This window comes from Brachionichthys hirsutus, chromosome 6 (genome assembly GCF_040956055.1).
Source record: "Brachionichthys hirsutus isolate HB-005 chromosome 6, CSIRO-AGI_Bhir_v1, whole genome shotgun sequence".
NCBI classification, from domain to species: Eukaryota; Metazoa; Chordata; class Actinopteri; order Lophiiformes; family Brachionichthyidae; genus Brachionichthys; species Brachionichthys hirsutus.
This window is the reverse complement of record NC_090902.1, coordinates 3,484,905-3,498,854: the sequence shown is the minus strand read 5'-3', so window position 1 is coordinate 3,498,854 and position 13,950 is coordinate 3,484,905. Positions and strand designations below refer to the sequence as shown.

At 44.7% G+C, this 13,950-nt stretch overlaps 1 protein-coding gene across 1 annotated transcript in view; it reads right to left on the bottom strand.

Annotated features, from left to right (window-relative positions):
- The window catches only part of slit3 (slit homolog 3 (Drosophila)), a 166,471-nt gene that overhangs the window by 38,388 nt on the left and 114,133 nt on the right, over positions 1-13,950 (bottom strand). The window contains exons 8-15 of the mRNA XM_068740660.1: positions 12,563-12,726; positions 11,492-11,636; positions 9,215-9,286; positions 8,007-8,078; positions 7,439-7,510; positions 5,007-5,150; positions 3,917-4,080; positions 1,288-1,438 (exon numbers count right to left, since the gene is read on the bottom strand). Coding sequence (XP_068596761.1) covers positions 1,288-1,438; positions 3,917-4,080; positions 5,007-5,150; positions 7,439-7,510; positions 8,007-8,078; positions 9,215-9,286; positions 11,492-11,636; positions 12,563-12,726 — 984 coding nt within the window. The remainder of the gene's footprint in view (positions 1-1,287; positions 1,439-3,916; positions 4,081-5,006; positions 5,151-7,438; positions 7,511-8,006; positions 8,079-9,214; positions 9,287-11,491; positions 11,637-12,562; positions 12,727-13,950) is intronic.

Here is a 13,950-nt window from a genome sequence, read left to right as displayed (position 1 = left end):
AATTCTTTACTTATTGATAATAAGTCCAATGTCAAGGCTTTTTGTGGGTCTCAAAGAAAGAAAGAGATTTAAAAACTATAGAAGCCTTAAGCGCAGCCACAGCTTCCCCTGATTTCCCCTGCTATGGTATTTTAGACAGGTCACAACGGGTGGCTTATGTGTGTGTGTGTGTGTGTGTCCCCTTCTATGTTTGTGGCCTTCAAAGACCCGCCGGTTGGTTGTGTTCTTCAGGGAAAGCCAGGAGGAAGGAGAGAGGGTGTAAAAAAAATAGTAGAAACTCTGATGTGCTGTCCACCCAACCATAAAGGACAGAGTTTTTATTCTTGACATGAAGCGCCCTGGGAGCTGATGGGGAACGATGAAGGGAGCACCGGAGGATAGAAGGATTTACAGAGAGAACCAGGACTGGAGAGAGAGAGAGAAACTGATGCTTTGGGTGTAAATGGTCCGTGGGATACGGACATTATTAGTTATCTTACTGACGCGTTACACAACTAACCTCCATTAAGAGCCACCGTTTTTACAGGAGACGGTCTTCGGTGAAATCGCCATCATTCACTTATATTTAAATGCTGTCAGCGACTCGGCATTATTAATCAAGTCTTTGCCCTCTGGCGGCTTTCCTTTTCCCAGTCTGGATCTAGCATCTGATGGAATATTTGATAAAGTCCCAGGTGCTGAAATAAACTGCTGCAGACCGCTTCATACGGCCACGTCGGACTCTGAATCTGGTGTCGAGTGTTTGGCTCATGTGCATTTTATGCCATGAATTTTCATATGCTTCACCATGTCTCTTCTAAATCACAGCGTTTAACTTGCCTCGGCTCGGCGGAATCATAAATAGCTTTCCTATGATCATGACTCTGAATTTGTATTCCATCGTTGACTCCCTCTGAACGCACGTCACGCCCAGATTACAGTATTCCTGTTGCGCTGCTATCTGTTTTTCTATTCCATTCTTCAGGAGAAGAATGAATAACCGAAGGCGGTGCTCCTTATTCGAGAGCGAGGCCCTTTACCTGACATGATGATGGCTCCTTTGGGACTCGTGGGAGATGGAAAAGAATTTTGAAAGGGTAGCCGGTGCAGGAACTAAATGTGAAACGTGCCGTTCAGGACGACGACGAGAGTCAAAGAAAAAGCGAGGCGGGTGTGTATCGTATGTCCGCATTTCCGTGTGTCCTGCAGAAAGTGAAGCCCGCTTGAAGTGTTCTAAGTTTGAGCTCCACCACATGCTCTTCAGTCTGATAGTTCCTAATGTGTTAGTAATGACTGAGTGTGACTCACAGGTCCGTGGTGTGTTCAGGGATGTGTGGAGGGATGCGGGTCAGTTTGAGGTTGGAGCAGTCGACCACGGTGCCTTCGCAGCGACACTTCTCCGGACACACCAGATCCTGGAAGCACTCGCCGCTCAGACGGCTGCGATAGTCCTCCTGACCTGAAGAGCAAAGAGGGAGGGAGACCCAAAGAGTGAGAAAGAGGTTGACGTGGGAGAAACAGAACGACAAAGCGGAAGGGATGGGGAAAAAAATGATAAGGGGGCGAGAGAGAGAGGGAAAAAGATAGGGAGAGACACCAAAGAGAAAGGTCTTATTGGTAGGATGCAAGATAAGTAACAGGAACACTTTAAACTGGACGACATCATCACAGCCAATGGGCTACAGTATTTTTACCATCCCTATGGTATGCTGTAGTAAAACATCATCATCCAACCGGTAATTTGGAAGGGACGAGCAAACTGTGTGTCTCTATTAAAGAGACAAGGCCGGGCGCTGCTGCCGTCTGATATTGTACAACAGGCGCAGGAGTGATGGAGGGAGGAGTAATTCACCACCGAGCAGACATCCCACGTGTTCTTATGGAGTCGTTTAGCAGATAAACGATTTGAAACAGGGTGTTTTTGTTTAACAAGGTGAGCAGGAGACCACTTCTGTTACAAACATTATATTACTGCCTGGGAATAAACCTGGTTAGCATCACGATGCACTTAAATTTGCACTCTGCTCTGTCAATGGACGTTCTAACAGGAAGTACAAACCGACACCTCCATCTCCAGTCTCTCCTGGCACGCACCTGCATGCTCTATGCGATTGTGAAATCACTGCCGGGATTTGACCACAGCGGAGACAAAACGGCCTTGTTAGCGCCTTTCATTGCTAGCGTGTTTATAAAATGACATCTCAGGATTGCCACAAATGAGTGAAAGTCACATGGAAAGCAAAGCAAATTTCCTCCCCAAGTCAGCAAGAGGAAACTTGTGAAACAGTAATATTAGCTTTTTCCCCCAAAAGATTTCTTAGTTGGAGCAGTAAAGTGTAAAGTGGTCTGTAGCAAAGCGCCATGCTAGCCCGCTGAAGCGCTGCCATTGGAGGATTTGTCAGTAGAGGCGGGTGTGCAGATGCAGCCAGGCCAGATTTTCTGCAACACAATGGAGTTATGTGGTGCGCAGGTGGGACAGGAAAAGGTGGGCGCATAAACAGAAGAGGCTTGAAGAGATACAAGTCCACAATGCACTGAAATATACAACCATTTATCAACCTTGTATCGTCGTTGCATCCTAAATAGAGCCAAATGGTGTTCCTTTCTCTTAAAGTGTGCATTATCTTGCTAAATTCAGTCACTCCACTCGGATAGAACAAGGAGCTTCTTCTCATTTTTTAACTTGCGTCACATTTTTTGAGATTCTAGCAAAGAAAAAAAAAAAAGGTTGTATGTATGTGCTTCTGAATGGCTTAAATAATTGGTGTCACATGTGGGAAATGATTGTATTTGCTGTCCCACATCAATGTATAAAGAGGTTCGACACATAAATGCATACAAATAATATTTAAGACTTAATTTTTGCTCCGAAGCATGTGATTGGATGGGAGAGGCAGGTGTGCGTGTGCTGGGCGGTCCCTGGCGCTTGACGGAACCATGTGATGTCAGAGTAGGCCGGGCCACATGGTTAGATCAAGCACAAGAGACAGCTGCACGAACCAATCAGAATGCAGGTCCACACAGGAGGAAGATGGGGCAACAGAGACCTGCACCAATCAGTCAGGGTGGGGGGAGGGGTCAGCATAGGCGAGGCAACAGACAGCTGCAGATCCACACAGGAAGGGGGGAGGGGGCGGGACCAGAAAACGGCGCATCAATAGGGAGGATGTCCACAGAGGTCCAGAGAGGCGGAGAGGATGCAAGGAGAGGCATGGGACTGCAGACAGGACAGGCTGAAGCAAAGAGGACCGCCATAACCAGCTTCAGGAGCGTTTGTGATCTTATCTTGATTAACACTGAGAACGACTGAGACCCGTCACCATAAAAATGTACCAAATGGTACCACACAGCGGTTTGGATAGAAAGTATTACCTATGCTATTCATTGTGGGTCCAGTTCAAACCGGTACAGACCGGTGAAATTCTCACATCGCTAAATCATCCTTTTGGAAATATAAAAGATAGCCTGTTTTTCTTTCGGTTTCAGGTTCATAATGAAATGATTGCTGTTCTGTGGCTGTATTACACATTAAATCACAAGAACGCTGCTGCTCATCAAAGAGAACGAACAGTTCTAACCCCCGCTGGTAGTTTCACCGGCTTCCTTTCTTTGCCCAAGCTCGGTTATTATATGATTAAATACGGGAGTATACAGCTACGCTGCCCCGTGAATCGATTGTTCTTTTGCAACCACAGTTCTTGAACAATTCAGTTAGTTTATAAAATGTTTGTAAAGGGAATAAAAAAAAATCAGTCATCAAAATAAATCGCATCTAGTATTTATACAAAGAAAAGAAAAAAGCACAATACCATAAAAAGAGACTCTACAAGAATCCGTGTGCGTTGGTCAGTCACACCAATAAAACTGTGTTTATTAGAGTCTGCTGATGCGTGTTTGTGTGTGTGTTTGTGTGTGTGTGCTAGAACTCTTATCCTACCTGTGCACCTGAACTTCTTGCCTTTCACCTGGCTGATGCGTTTGTTAGCCAGCCTCCGGGGGTGGCTGCAGCGGGCGCCGCTGGTCTCAATAGGGTTGTCAAATAGGTAGTCTGCCAGCCACTTCAGGTGACAGTCACACATAAAGGGATTCTGTGCCAGATGACTGAGAGGGGGTGAAGGGAGAGGAGCAGGGAGGCAGGGAGGGGGGGGGGGGTAGAAGAGGATTGTACAGTTACTAGAAACGACTCAGCTGCCGTGTGGTTTTAGTCAAACTGTAAATGTTTCATGACGTTTCCCGTTGCTGACTGATCCAAGACGCTCCTGATCGAATCAAAAACCTCAAAGCCGTCACATTTGTTCCTGGAAACTGCTGCCGTCTGCTACGAAGACGACGTTTGAGGCAGAACTCCTTTCTCTGTCTGCCTGGATTATCTTGTTTAAACAACCATGATTAAGCTTTTAAGTCTAGGGCTGCAACTTGTATTTTCATCATCTGCTGGTTTATTCGTTCTGGGGGAGAGCGCAGCAGTATCTGGACCGCTTGCTTCCTTTGTGTCAGGAACAGTTGAAAGCCTCAAGATTTTAAAACGGCATTAATAATTTGCTTTTTTATTTTTTTTACCATAGGAAATGACAAATCTAATATCCATCTGAATTTGCCAGCAACCAAATAATACATTTATCACAGCACAACTAGATGCCTGTAAAATCAAATCTGTAGCCAATAGTATCCGCTTTATTAGTCATGTTTTAGTCTATTTAGTAAAATAAAGATTTAATCTAGCTTTGTAGCCATTTTAGTCTTTTCCAAGACATCAGGATGTTATTTTTATTCGGTCATGTCGTCGAGCCAAAAACCAATATTTTTGTGGTTTTGGCCTTATTTTCTCTTATTTCCCATTTCCCATTGATCAAATACATGATCAAATCATGTATTTGATCATTATTTGATGAAACGCTGGTTGAATGATAAAGAATGCTGTTTTTCAGATGATGTTAATTTAAGGATGACAGACATGGAACATGATGTGATTTTAAACCACGGCAGGATCCGACCCGGTGTTTTAACGCAATCCTTTAGATACTCACAGGGTCTTGATGGAGCGCAGGGGGGCGAACAGCCCCTTGCTGATTGTTTGCAGTTTGTTGTCGTACAGCGACAGCAGGTTGAGGTTCTGCAGGTCCTGGAAGGTGTTGACTCTCAAACAGTTAATTTTATTTGCATTCAGCAGCCTGAAACACAAAAAGAGAGAGACATTCAGGAATTGCTTTTTGTGTGTTTTTTTTATTCTTACTTATTTAGCTTTATTATCTCTGTGCACTGTGTGCACAGCAACAAAAGATAAACACAGACACAGTTAATTTGATTTATACATTTTTCTGAAACGCTTCATGACAACCAAACCCCTATTTTTCTCTCCTTTCGTCTCCCTCACACTATTCTCCCCCTCCACCCTGTCAGAATTAGGTTGTTGTTTTTTTGCTGGCCATGACACATAAATCTGAAAATTGTAGGTTTGATATATTTTCACTTTTTCTTCTTTAGCAGGAGGGGATTATTTAATGTTGGGGGGGCGGGTGTGATATTATGTTCTGATGGGAGAGACATATGGTGTGAGGAAGGGGAAGGATAAAGAGAAAAGATAGAGGGATAGGAATGGCATGGAGGAAATAATGAAGTGAGACAGTGAAGAGACGGGGAGAAATAAGTTAGAGCGACACCGAGATAGAATTAAGTGAAAGGGTCTGACAGCCTCAATGGAGGAGGAGAGAAAGGGAAATAACAAATGTGATGGAGGGATTAGGTAAATCACAGGATGGATTTCAACCTGCACCTTTTCCTCCATCTGCCCGTCCTTTCTTACCTGCGTGCGTTGAAAGCTTTCCACGTTGTTCCCCATTGGCTCACTCCCAAACATTGCTACTCCTTTTTTATAAAAAACCCACTCTCTTATCATTCATTATTTCTCCCGCTCCCTCCCTCCCTCCCTCCCTCCTTTATTGTCTGGCAGGTGACTAACACCGCGCTCAATCATTCCGGTGAGCACACGCACCCGCCGTTACACACCTGTACACGTCCGCGCGCGCACGCAGTCGCGCTGCTCTGCGACACATCCACGCCTCATTAGGCAGCCCACGGGGGGGGGGGAACTAATTACTCCAAACTGCACCAGTAAAACAAAGCAGCACCGACAATCTAAACAGCAGCGAGCAAGCAATAAACATATCTTTGTCACAGATGGTTGACATTATGCGTGATTCACCAGTGAAAGCTAATATATAACTCATAATTATAACACTATATGGGAGAATAAAGTCACTCCCAAACTCCAGACTGAGTGCCCAACCCTTTTTTTTGGGAGATGGGATGCTGTCTTCGGTTGGGAGTGGAATACGAGGAGACATATTCCCTCCATATGCCCGCTGTGCGAGTGCCAACGCCGCAGGCAATGTCAAGGCATGAATATTAAGTACTTTGTTTATTCCTTGATTTAAGCAGCTACAAATGCTGTGAAACAGCCATAAATTGCTCTATTATGGGATGGCACATGCGTGTATTGCACAAACCAATACAAAGCATTTGGCGCTTGTTAACGCTTTATGAGGGCAGCATCACAACAGCGAGACACACTTTTACAATCGTCTCTTAACGATCTTGACATGACTGTCCATTACGACCGTTTGCATAATATGCTTTTCCCTCTGTCCATCACCTTCCGTTAATTTCTCCGTACACTGATCCATCCTCTCGCTTGTTTCTCTTTTATTTCGTGCCTCTCTGTGACGATGCGCCACGCATCCTGATAATCTCGCTAAGCACATAAAATGTGTTTGTGGGTTACAATCACTCATCCTCATTCTCTTTGCTTCGCTTCGCTTTACAACGGAAAGCCCGGAACATTAGCTCCCTCTGCAGCGGACTGCGGCACTGGTGGAATCCATGTGCCACGCATGCAGAAACCAATGCATGGAGGGGATTTTTACTGCATATAGAGCCTCTGCTGCAGTTTGAACCTCTGGCCGTGAGAATTAACAGTCGATGCTAAAACATTTATCTACGGATCAGGATCGATCTAAACGTACAGTGTGAGGGCTGGATTTTCAAACACAAGATACTGGATTTAATTAAGCTGAAGCAGTCCTATTTTTCCACTTTCTTAGAATAGTACATGTGTCTATTCACTACCTCTTCAGCAGCTCTGGAAGAAACAACACAAGTTTGCTACTAAATCCTAGAACTGGCTGCTGGGAATAAACCCGGATGACCCCTCTAATAAACCACCTTAGTGATCCTTCCTACTCCAGAGTTACCTGCAGAAGTCTGGACCATGCCTGGAATATAAGAAGCACCACGGTAGATCATGCACAACCATTGTCCATCTGTTGTCGTGATCAGCAGACTGTCTATGTAGCATTCTGTCTATACCGCTTTCTTACCTGAAGTATGCCTTGTTTTCAGTGTGAAGGTAACACACACACACACACACACACATAGAAACTGCTACAAAGACAGTACTTACAGCAGCTGCAGGGAAACCAATCCATCAAACAATCCCTTCGGCAGCTCTGTGATTTTGTTTCCGTACAAGACCCTGCACAGGGCAGACACAGCAACACATTTATCAATCAATCAATCAAATCTTTATTACAGACACAATGGTCCAATCAAAGCAACACATTTATGTTAGAGTCAAGTTTCCAAGTTGAGACCGATGCGGAAGGGAGCATCCAAGTCTCTCTCAGCGACGTTCCCGATCGGCTGACTGGGCTGTATGTTACACCTGTGTGCACGTGTGTGTCGTGACTTTAACACTGAGCAGAGTTCACCTTGTCTGCTCCGGCTCGTCCATCTGTCTGTTTCGTTTTCACGCTCCAGATTGATTCAAATTAAACTGTCCTTCACGTTCTTATCATATCCACCCACGATGGCTGCGCACGTATCCAGCGCACAGACACACGCTGCAGCATCGCGGTTCAGATGTCAGCGTCGACAGCAGCAGTTTTAGTTGTTAAACGTCTGGAAATGCAATTACTTCCTTGTCTGGATGCGTGCCTGCGCGTGTTTACATTTCCGCGTGTCATACTTACAGCGAGGTGAGTGAGCGAAGGCCGCTGAAAGCATCTCCAGCGATGTCAGAAATCTGATTCTTACTCAAATCACTGGGGGGAGAGGAAACGAGAGGTGGCGTTCAAGGCATGGTGGAGGTTTGTGCTATATAAACGTCATATACAAATGACAGGAGGGAATCCATCAGCAGAGGTCAAGGAAAGGGGACGGAAGGAAAGCAAATCAGTTGGGTTGAATTAACGAAATGAGGAGGAGACAAAGACGCTAACCGACATGGAGGAACTGAAAGAGGAGACTTGTTAACTGGGGCTCGCATCATTCACCTCCACTGCTGGAAGATATATTACTTAATGCTTCTGTGGGGGAGGGAGGGGGAGGCGGGAGAATAGCCTTACAACCTTGCACAAGTCTGCACGTCTGCCATTTTTACTCATTTGCATGAAACGTACATTTCTCACTAGTGAGCCTTATAGTGTGAGGAAGAGGAAAGAGCTGAACAGTGTGTGTGCGTGTGTGAGAGAGAGAGAGGGTGGTGTTTGTGTGTTCTGGATTTATTACAATTTCCGTTGCTACGGCAAACCTTTTCTAAAAAGAATAAACAGGGAAACGTGTCGATTCTTCCCCTTTAGATCCATAATTGGATAAAGTTACTGCTCAATTTACTGTTTCAGATTTTTTTGTTTTAGATCTACTAACATACCTTGAAAACCACATTAGTGACTTAAATGAGACAATATGAGCCCGCCCACATGTCACAATATTTACAAGCTATTAAACCAGTGCTAGTTAAAATCCTTCCTAGACAGAAGACGGTGCTCTGCAGCCTTATTTATTGATTTGTTTACTACTTTTGACATGACATATATTAATGCGCACACAAAGCATTCTCCCGTTACCCATGACTGCACACTAGCGCTTTGTGCTGTGCGTGAGAACTCAACAAGCCTGCTTGATGTAAGCTCTGTCTGGTGGGCAGGTCTCGAACCCTAACCTACACAAATAGAGCTTCACCATGAATATGCATTTTTCTTTAAATATTCTGGGGTCTGGAGTGCACCAAGGCTCTATACTGGGTCTCTTTTACCTTCTGTCTCGGTCGAGGATTTAGCTGTGAATTCACTCGGTGATATCCATGTGTTGTGCTCGTCAACAAACTCTTAAAGTTGTTGCATTCGTGTCAATGTGTATGTTTGAGAGTGTGTTCACATTTTTACCCGTGCCAACTTACATTCTTTTGAGCTTCTTGTAGGAAGAAAAGGCTCCGGCAGGTACACCCTTAATCAGGTTCTGCTCCAAACGACTGAGAAAGAGAGAGAGACACACAACAATAGCGAAAGAAAGAAGGGAGGGAGAGGAAGGAATTGTTAGATGACCTTTAGCGATTCTTTCCGAAATAAAAGAATAACTAACGAGAGGAAAGATTTTCTCATAAAAGCACAAAATGAGAACACTGTAATACAACCTCATCTGCAGCATGTCACGCATTTGAGTTAAAACTCTTTCCTTCATGTATTTATTTTTACTCCCTAAGCTGAGACCAAGTGCACAAGAAGTTCAAAAGGTGTCGGCTCCAACCAACCCAGCCTATCCAGCTCTGTGGGTTTGGGAGGCCCAGCAGAGTACACAGATGCTCCCGTTGTGGGACCATCACCTACCTGCTTGCTGTCTTCGTTTTATGGTGTAGTGCACAATTTGGTTTAACCGTAATCAACAGCTGACTGAACAATGTTAATTTTAGTTAGCTGCATTTTTCTTTGTAAATCTCTCATGAAACAGTTTGATGGAAAGACGGCCCCCTTTTGTTTGAATGCAATCGGTGTAATATTTATGAAGACATTAGATTCCTCAATATCTTTAGGGCCAAAGGGAATTGATCACCTTTATTTCTGTGGCAGACTCATTACGCAGCACTGGAAGAGTTATTCTATTCTCATGTGGGGAGCCATTAGAACCAAGCACAGAGCCCACATTTGGGGAAATACGGTACACTGTACTTTAGATCCTGCTCTGCTCTGGGTTTAAGCAACTCGCTCATCATGCATTCTTCATGCCTCCTTGGTGCCGATGGGAAAAGGGCGATGAAGGAAGGGAAAGAGGAGAAGAGAAGGGAATGAGTAACAGGTATGAAGAAAAGAGAAGGCAAAATGTGGGAAATAGTCAACCACTGAGAGAAACGAGAAAAAGGAGTGGAAAAAATGAAACAAAAAAGAAGAGAGGAAAAAACAGAGGTGTGGTGAGGTCCCAAGGCCAGTGACAGGGTCAGCTGTCAGAATGACAAATGAGAACTAATTCTAAGCTTCCTCTCCTCCTCTTCCTCCACCCATCATATATTGAGTTTGACCTACCTTTTCTTCTAATCCATCCATCCATCTATCTATCTATCTATCTATCTATATTGTCCTTACAATTAAAACCCACTTGTGTGGCTGTTGCCATGAATGCAGCACTACCTCTAAATGTGACCATTTTCTGGCTCACATCCCTTAATATTGTCCCGTGTCAAGTGCCGCCCCTCATTTCTATGGTGGAGGGGGGGGGGGGGGGGGTCAAAATAAATCAAGGATGTATAGATATTCATAAAGACAATCTGCACACACAACAGCTAATAAATTACAACTGTGGGCTTAAAAAAAGGTTGAGACAAAGACACTTAGAAGCTCAATATCAAAGGAAGATTTACAGGGGAGACATTTTAAGAGGGTATAAAAAAAAATCTATAAAGTGAGGCGGTGATTAAACAACAAGCGACACAGATTGGTTTGGGAGCTGAGCATGTTCATCTGCCGAAGGCCAGACGACGTGAGAAACCTCACGACGAAGCTTTTTCTGTTAGATTACTTTATATTCGATTTGAACACACACATACACTTGCAAATGCGTGGATACATACAGTTCCCTGCACACACACACACACACACACACACACACACACTTGGCAGTGGCTCATGCCATGCAGAAAAATGACTTTGTCTCTATTGGGTGACTGACAATACATCATCCTATTATACCATACTGTTCCTGTGTGACTCCCAGAATGTGTGTGTGTGTTTTGAGTGCAATTTCTTCTGTGTTAGGGCGTACAGAAAATAAAAAGGTGTGTCTGCATATATGCGTGTGCATTGATATTGATGTGTATGTGCGTGTGAACCCATTACTCATGCAGGGGTGCTGTGGGGCTATTGGTGCTGCGCTGTGGGGGGAGGATTGCTTCCTTACTCGCAAAGCAATCAACCAGCTGTCCTCTCTACAAACAAACAGGGGCACCACAATCAATACAGATATCAAACACATCCCACTGTGGTGTGTGTCCGTGTGTGTGTGTGTGTGTGTGCTTGAACGTGTGTCTACGAGAGAGGAGGAGGAGGAAAGAATGTGAAGAAGAGTTTTGCTGCAAACAGGAAGATGCAAAACTTTCTGTTCTGCGGAAAATGTAATGTTTGGTTCATCAGGCCAAATCGAACTGACTTGTGTGTGTGTGTGTGTGTGTGTTAAATGACTTGCTTACATCTCCACGATGCTCTCTGGGAGGTTGGCTGGTATCTCGGTGAGCCCTTTACGCCGACAGTCCACTATGTTGTTGTTGCAGCTGCAGCTGGGCGGGCAGACCGCTACCTGCGGAACACAAGTCCTCTGTTCCGTCTGTGCAGGACCTGCAGATAGCGGCACGCAGACGTAAGCCTGCGCTCCCAATATGAGGAGAATACGCTCTCACGGCATGAATGAATCACCTGCGGGTGGTGATTCATTCATGCCAGTAGCTATATTTAATTTTATGTAAATTCCAAAACATATTGGGGAAAACCCTGTCCCACCCATACACAAAATTGCTAAAGAAGTTTCTTAATAATCCGGGAAAATGTTGTAAAATGCCCTCAAAATGTTAAGGAAAGCCATAAAAAAAAATCCTGGATTTATCCCTCTATCTGGATCGGCGGTAAATTTTAATGTTTTCTTTCCCTCAACACGTCCCGATCCCAAGATTCATGGAAAACCATCCAGTATTTTTTCATTTTTTTTTTGTAATACTGCTTACTCACAAAACAGGCTCCTCACCCGGTCACATTCTGCACACCAAATTACTGCTAGATGCGTTCAGGAGGGGAAGGTGGAAGGCTATACTGACACGAGGAGAGCGACAGAACCGTGAAATTGAAAGGGAGGAAGTGAAGAGGGGTAAATGGTGAAAGAAGCTGATGAGAGAAAACAGGAGGATGCAAAGAAAGAATGAGAGGAAGACGACTGCTGCTACTTTAAGGGGGCTGGGATGGAGAGAAGCGCAGTGAACGGAGGTCTGTTGTGAAGCATGTAGGCAGAAAAACGAGAGGAAAGGCTAATAAAGAGAGCACAGCCTGACAGTCTATTAACACAGAGCGCTGAATCAGACACCTTGAAACAGTGCCGATGCTACCTAACAGCTGATTAGACGCCTGCTCTTACGCCGGCCTGTGGCTGATTACACTCTACGTGGCGTAATTCTTCCAGCGCTATAAACTTAATGCTGAGCTGTCTGGAGGCGATAAAACTGCTTGCCTGTAATAATGGCCATTATTACATTTTCTATATTATGCAAGCTCACCATTGCAGACAAAGTCCTTCTTCTGCACATCTGGGACATTGAGGCCCCTCATGTGGGCGGGGGCCATGCACTGGGTGAAGGGAGCCAAGCTACGCCGAGCCCTGAGCCAATCAGAGAGCCAGGACAGGTGACAGTCGCAGTGGAGGTTGTTGGAGTGCAGACGCCTGAGGAGAAGAGATTAGCGTTTTTTTCCATGATTACTGTACGTGACCTTCCGACAAACACGTTGTTTATTTCAAAAGGTCCGCAGCCGACACCAAGCCAAACACACAAACACAAGAAGTCGTGCCCTCATCTTCCCACATCTTCCCGACGATATGACTCCTCAGCTGAATCACAAACTCTTCAGACACAGAGAAGCAGAAAGGAAAGGGAGGCAGATGCAAATGAGCCGGAATGCAAAGGACGGAGAAATTAAATAGCCTCAGGAAGTATTTTTCTTGTTTCTTTTCCCATATTTTTTGTCGATCTTAGATTTCATGGTGGATCACAGACCGACAGGATTACCCCGAGTGCTCCTATTACCATTATAAATAGTGTTTTTATAAAACACACAAGGCCACAGAGGGAATCCAGTCATACATTTAACTTTTGTTTGATGTGACCGTGTTTTCCCCATCCCTTCCAGTACCACGGAGTGGGCAGAATTCAGTTTCCGCTGGCCAAAGCGTTTAAAAAGTAATGGCAACTTCTTCTAAGGCCAGTGTTTCTGTTGCCGGGCTTAGTTCACAAAACACACAGAACGGAGTGCACATTGGAACTGGAACGTTGCTTTTGGAAGGCCTTTGGAGTTTCTGTGTTCCTGCCCATCAGATTGTAACTACTATTTTTTAACTATCCTGGTTCCGCAGCGATGGAACAAGCTCAACATTTAACACTCTGCACATCGTGTTTGGCAGGGAGAAATCTCATCTATTCGGATGTGGAGCCGTGCACGCTTACGTATGCAACTTTGTGTCTCCATGTTTGTGTGCACGTATTGTGCATTTCTCTTATCATTGGGTGGATTTATACACAAGATGCTGCTAACAATTATGCATATTTGCCACATTTTCCGCTAATAGCCCTTTCAGTTTTCACCTGTACCATTAATTATATCGAACGCTCCACACACAAAACATCAGCTGATGTTTTCACAGAGCTAAAACTGCACGGGTTTCACTTGCAAAGACCGAGAGAGAGAGCAAGAGAGAGAGAGAGAAATGAGGAGGAGGAGGGCAGATGAACAGGAGAATGTCTCGTCAGCGTATTATATCTAGCCTTTCAGAAGACAGGCCTCCCTTTGTAATAAAGCAGAGGACAAATCCTGTTATGGAGCGGAGATGGGCTCATTGATGCTAGCAGCAGGGGCAGTGATTTTTAATACCGCTCACCCATTATAAATCCAG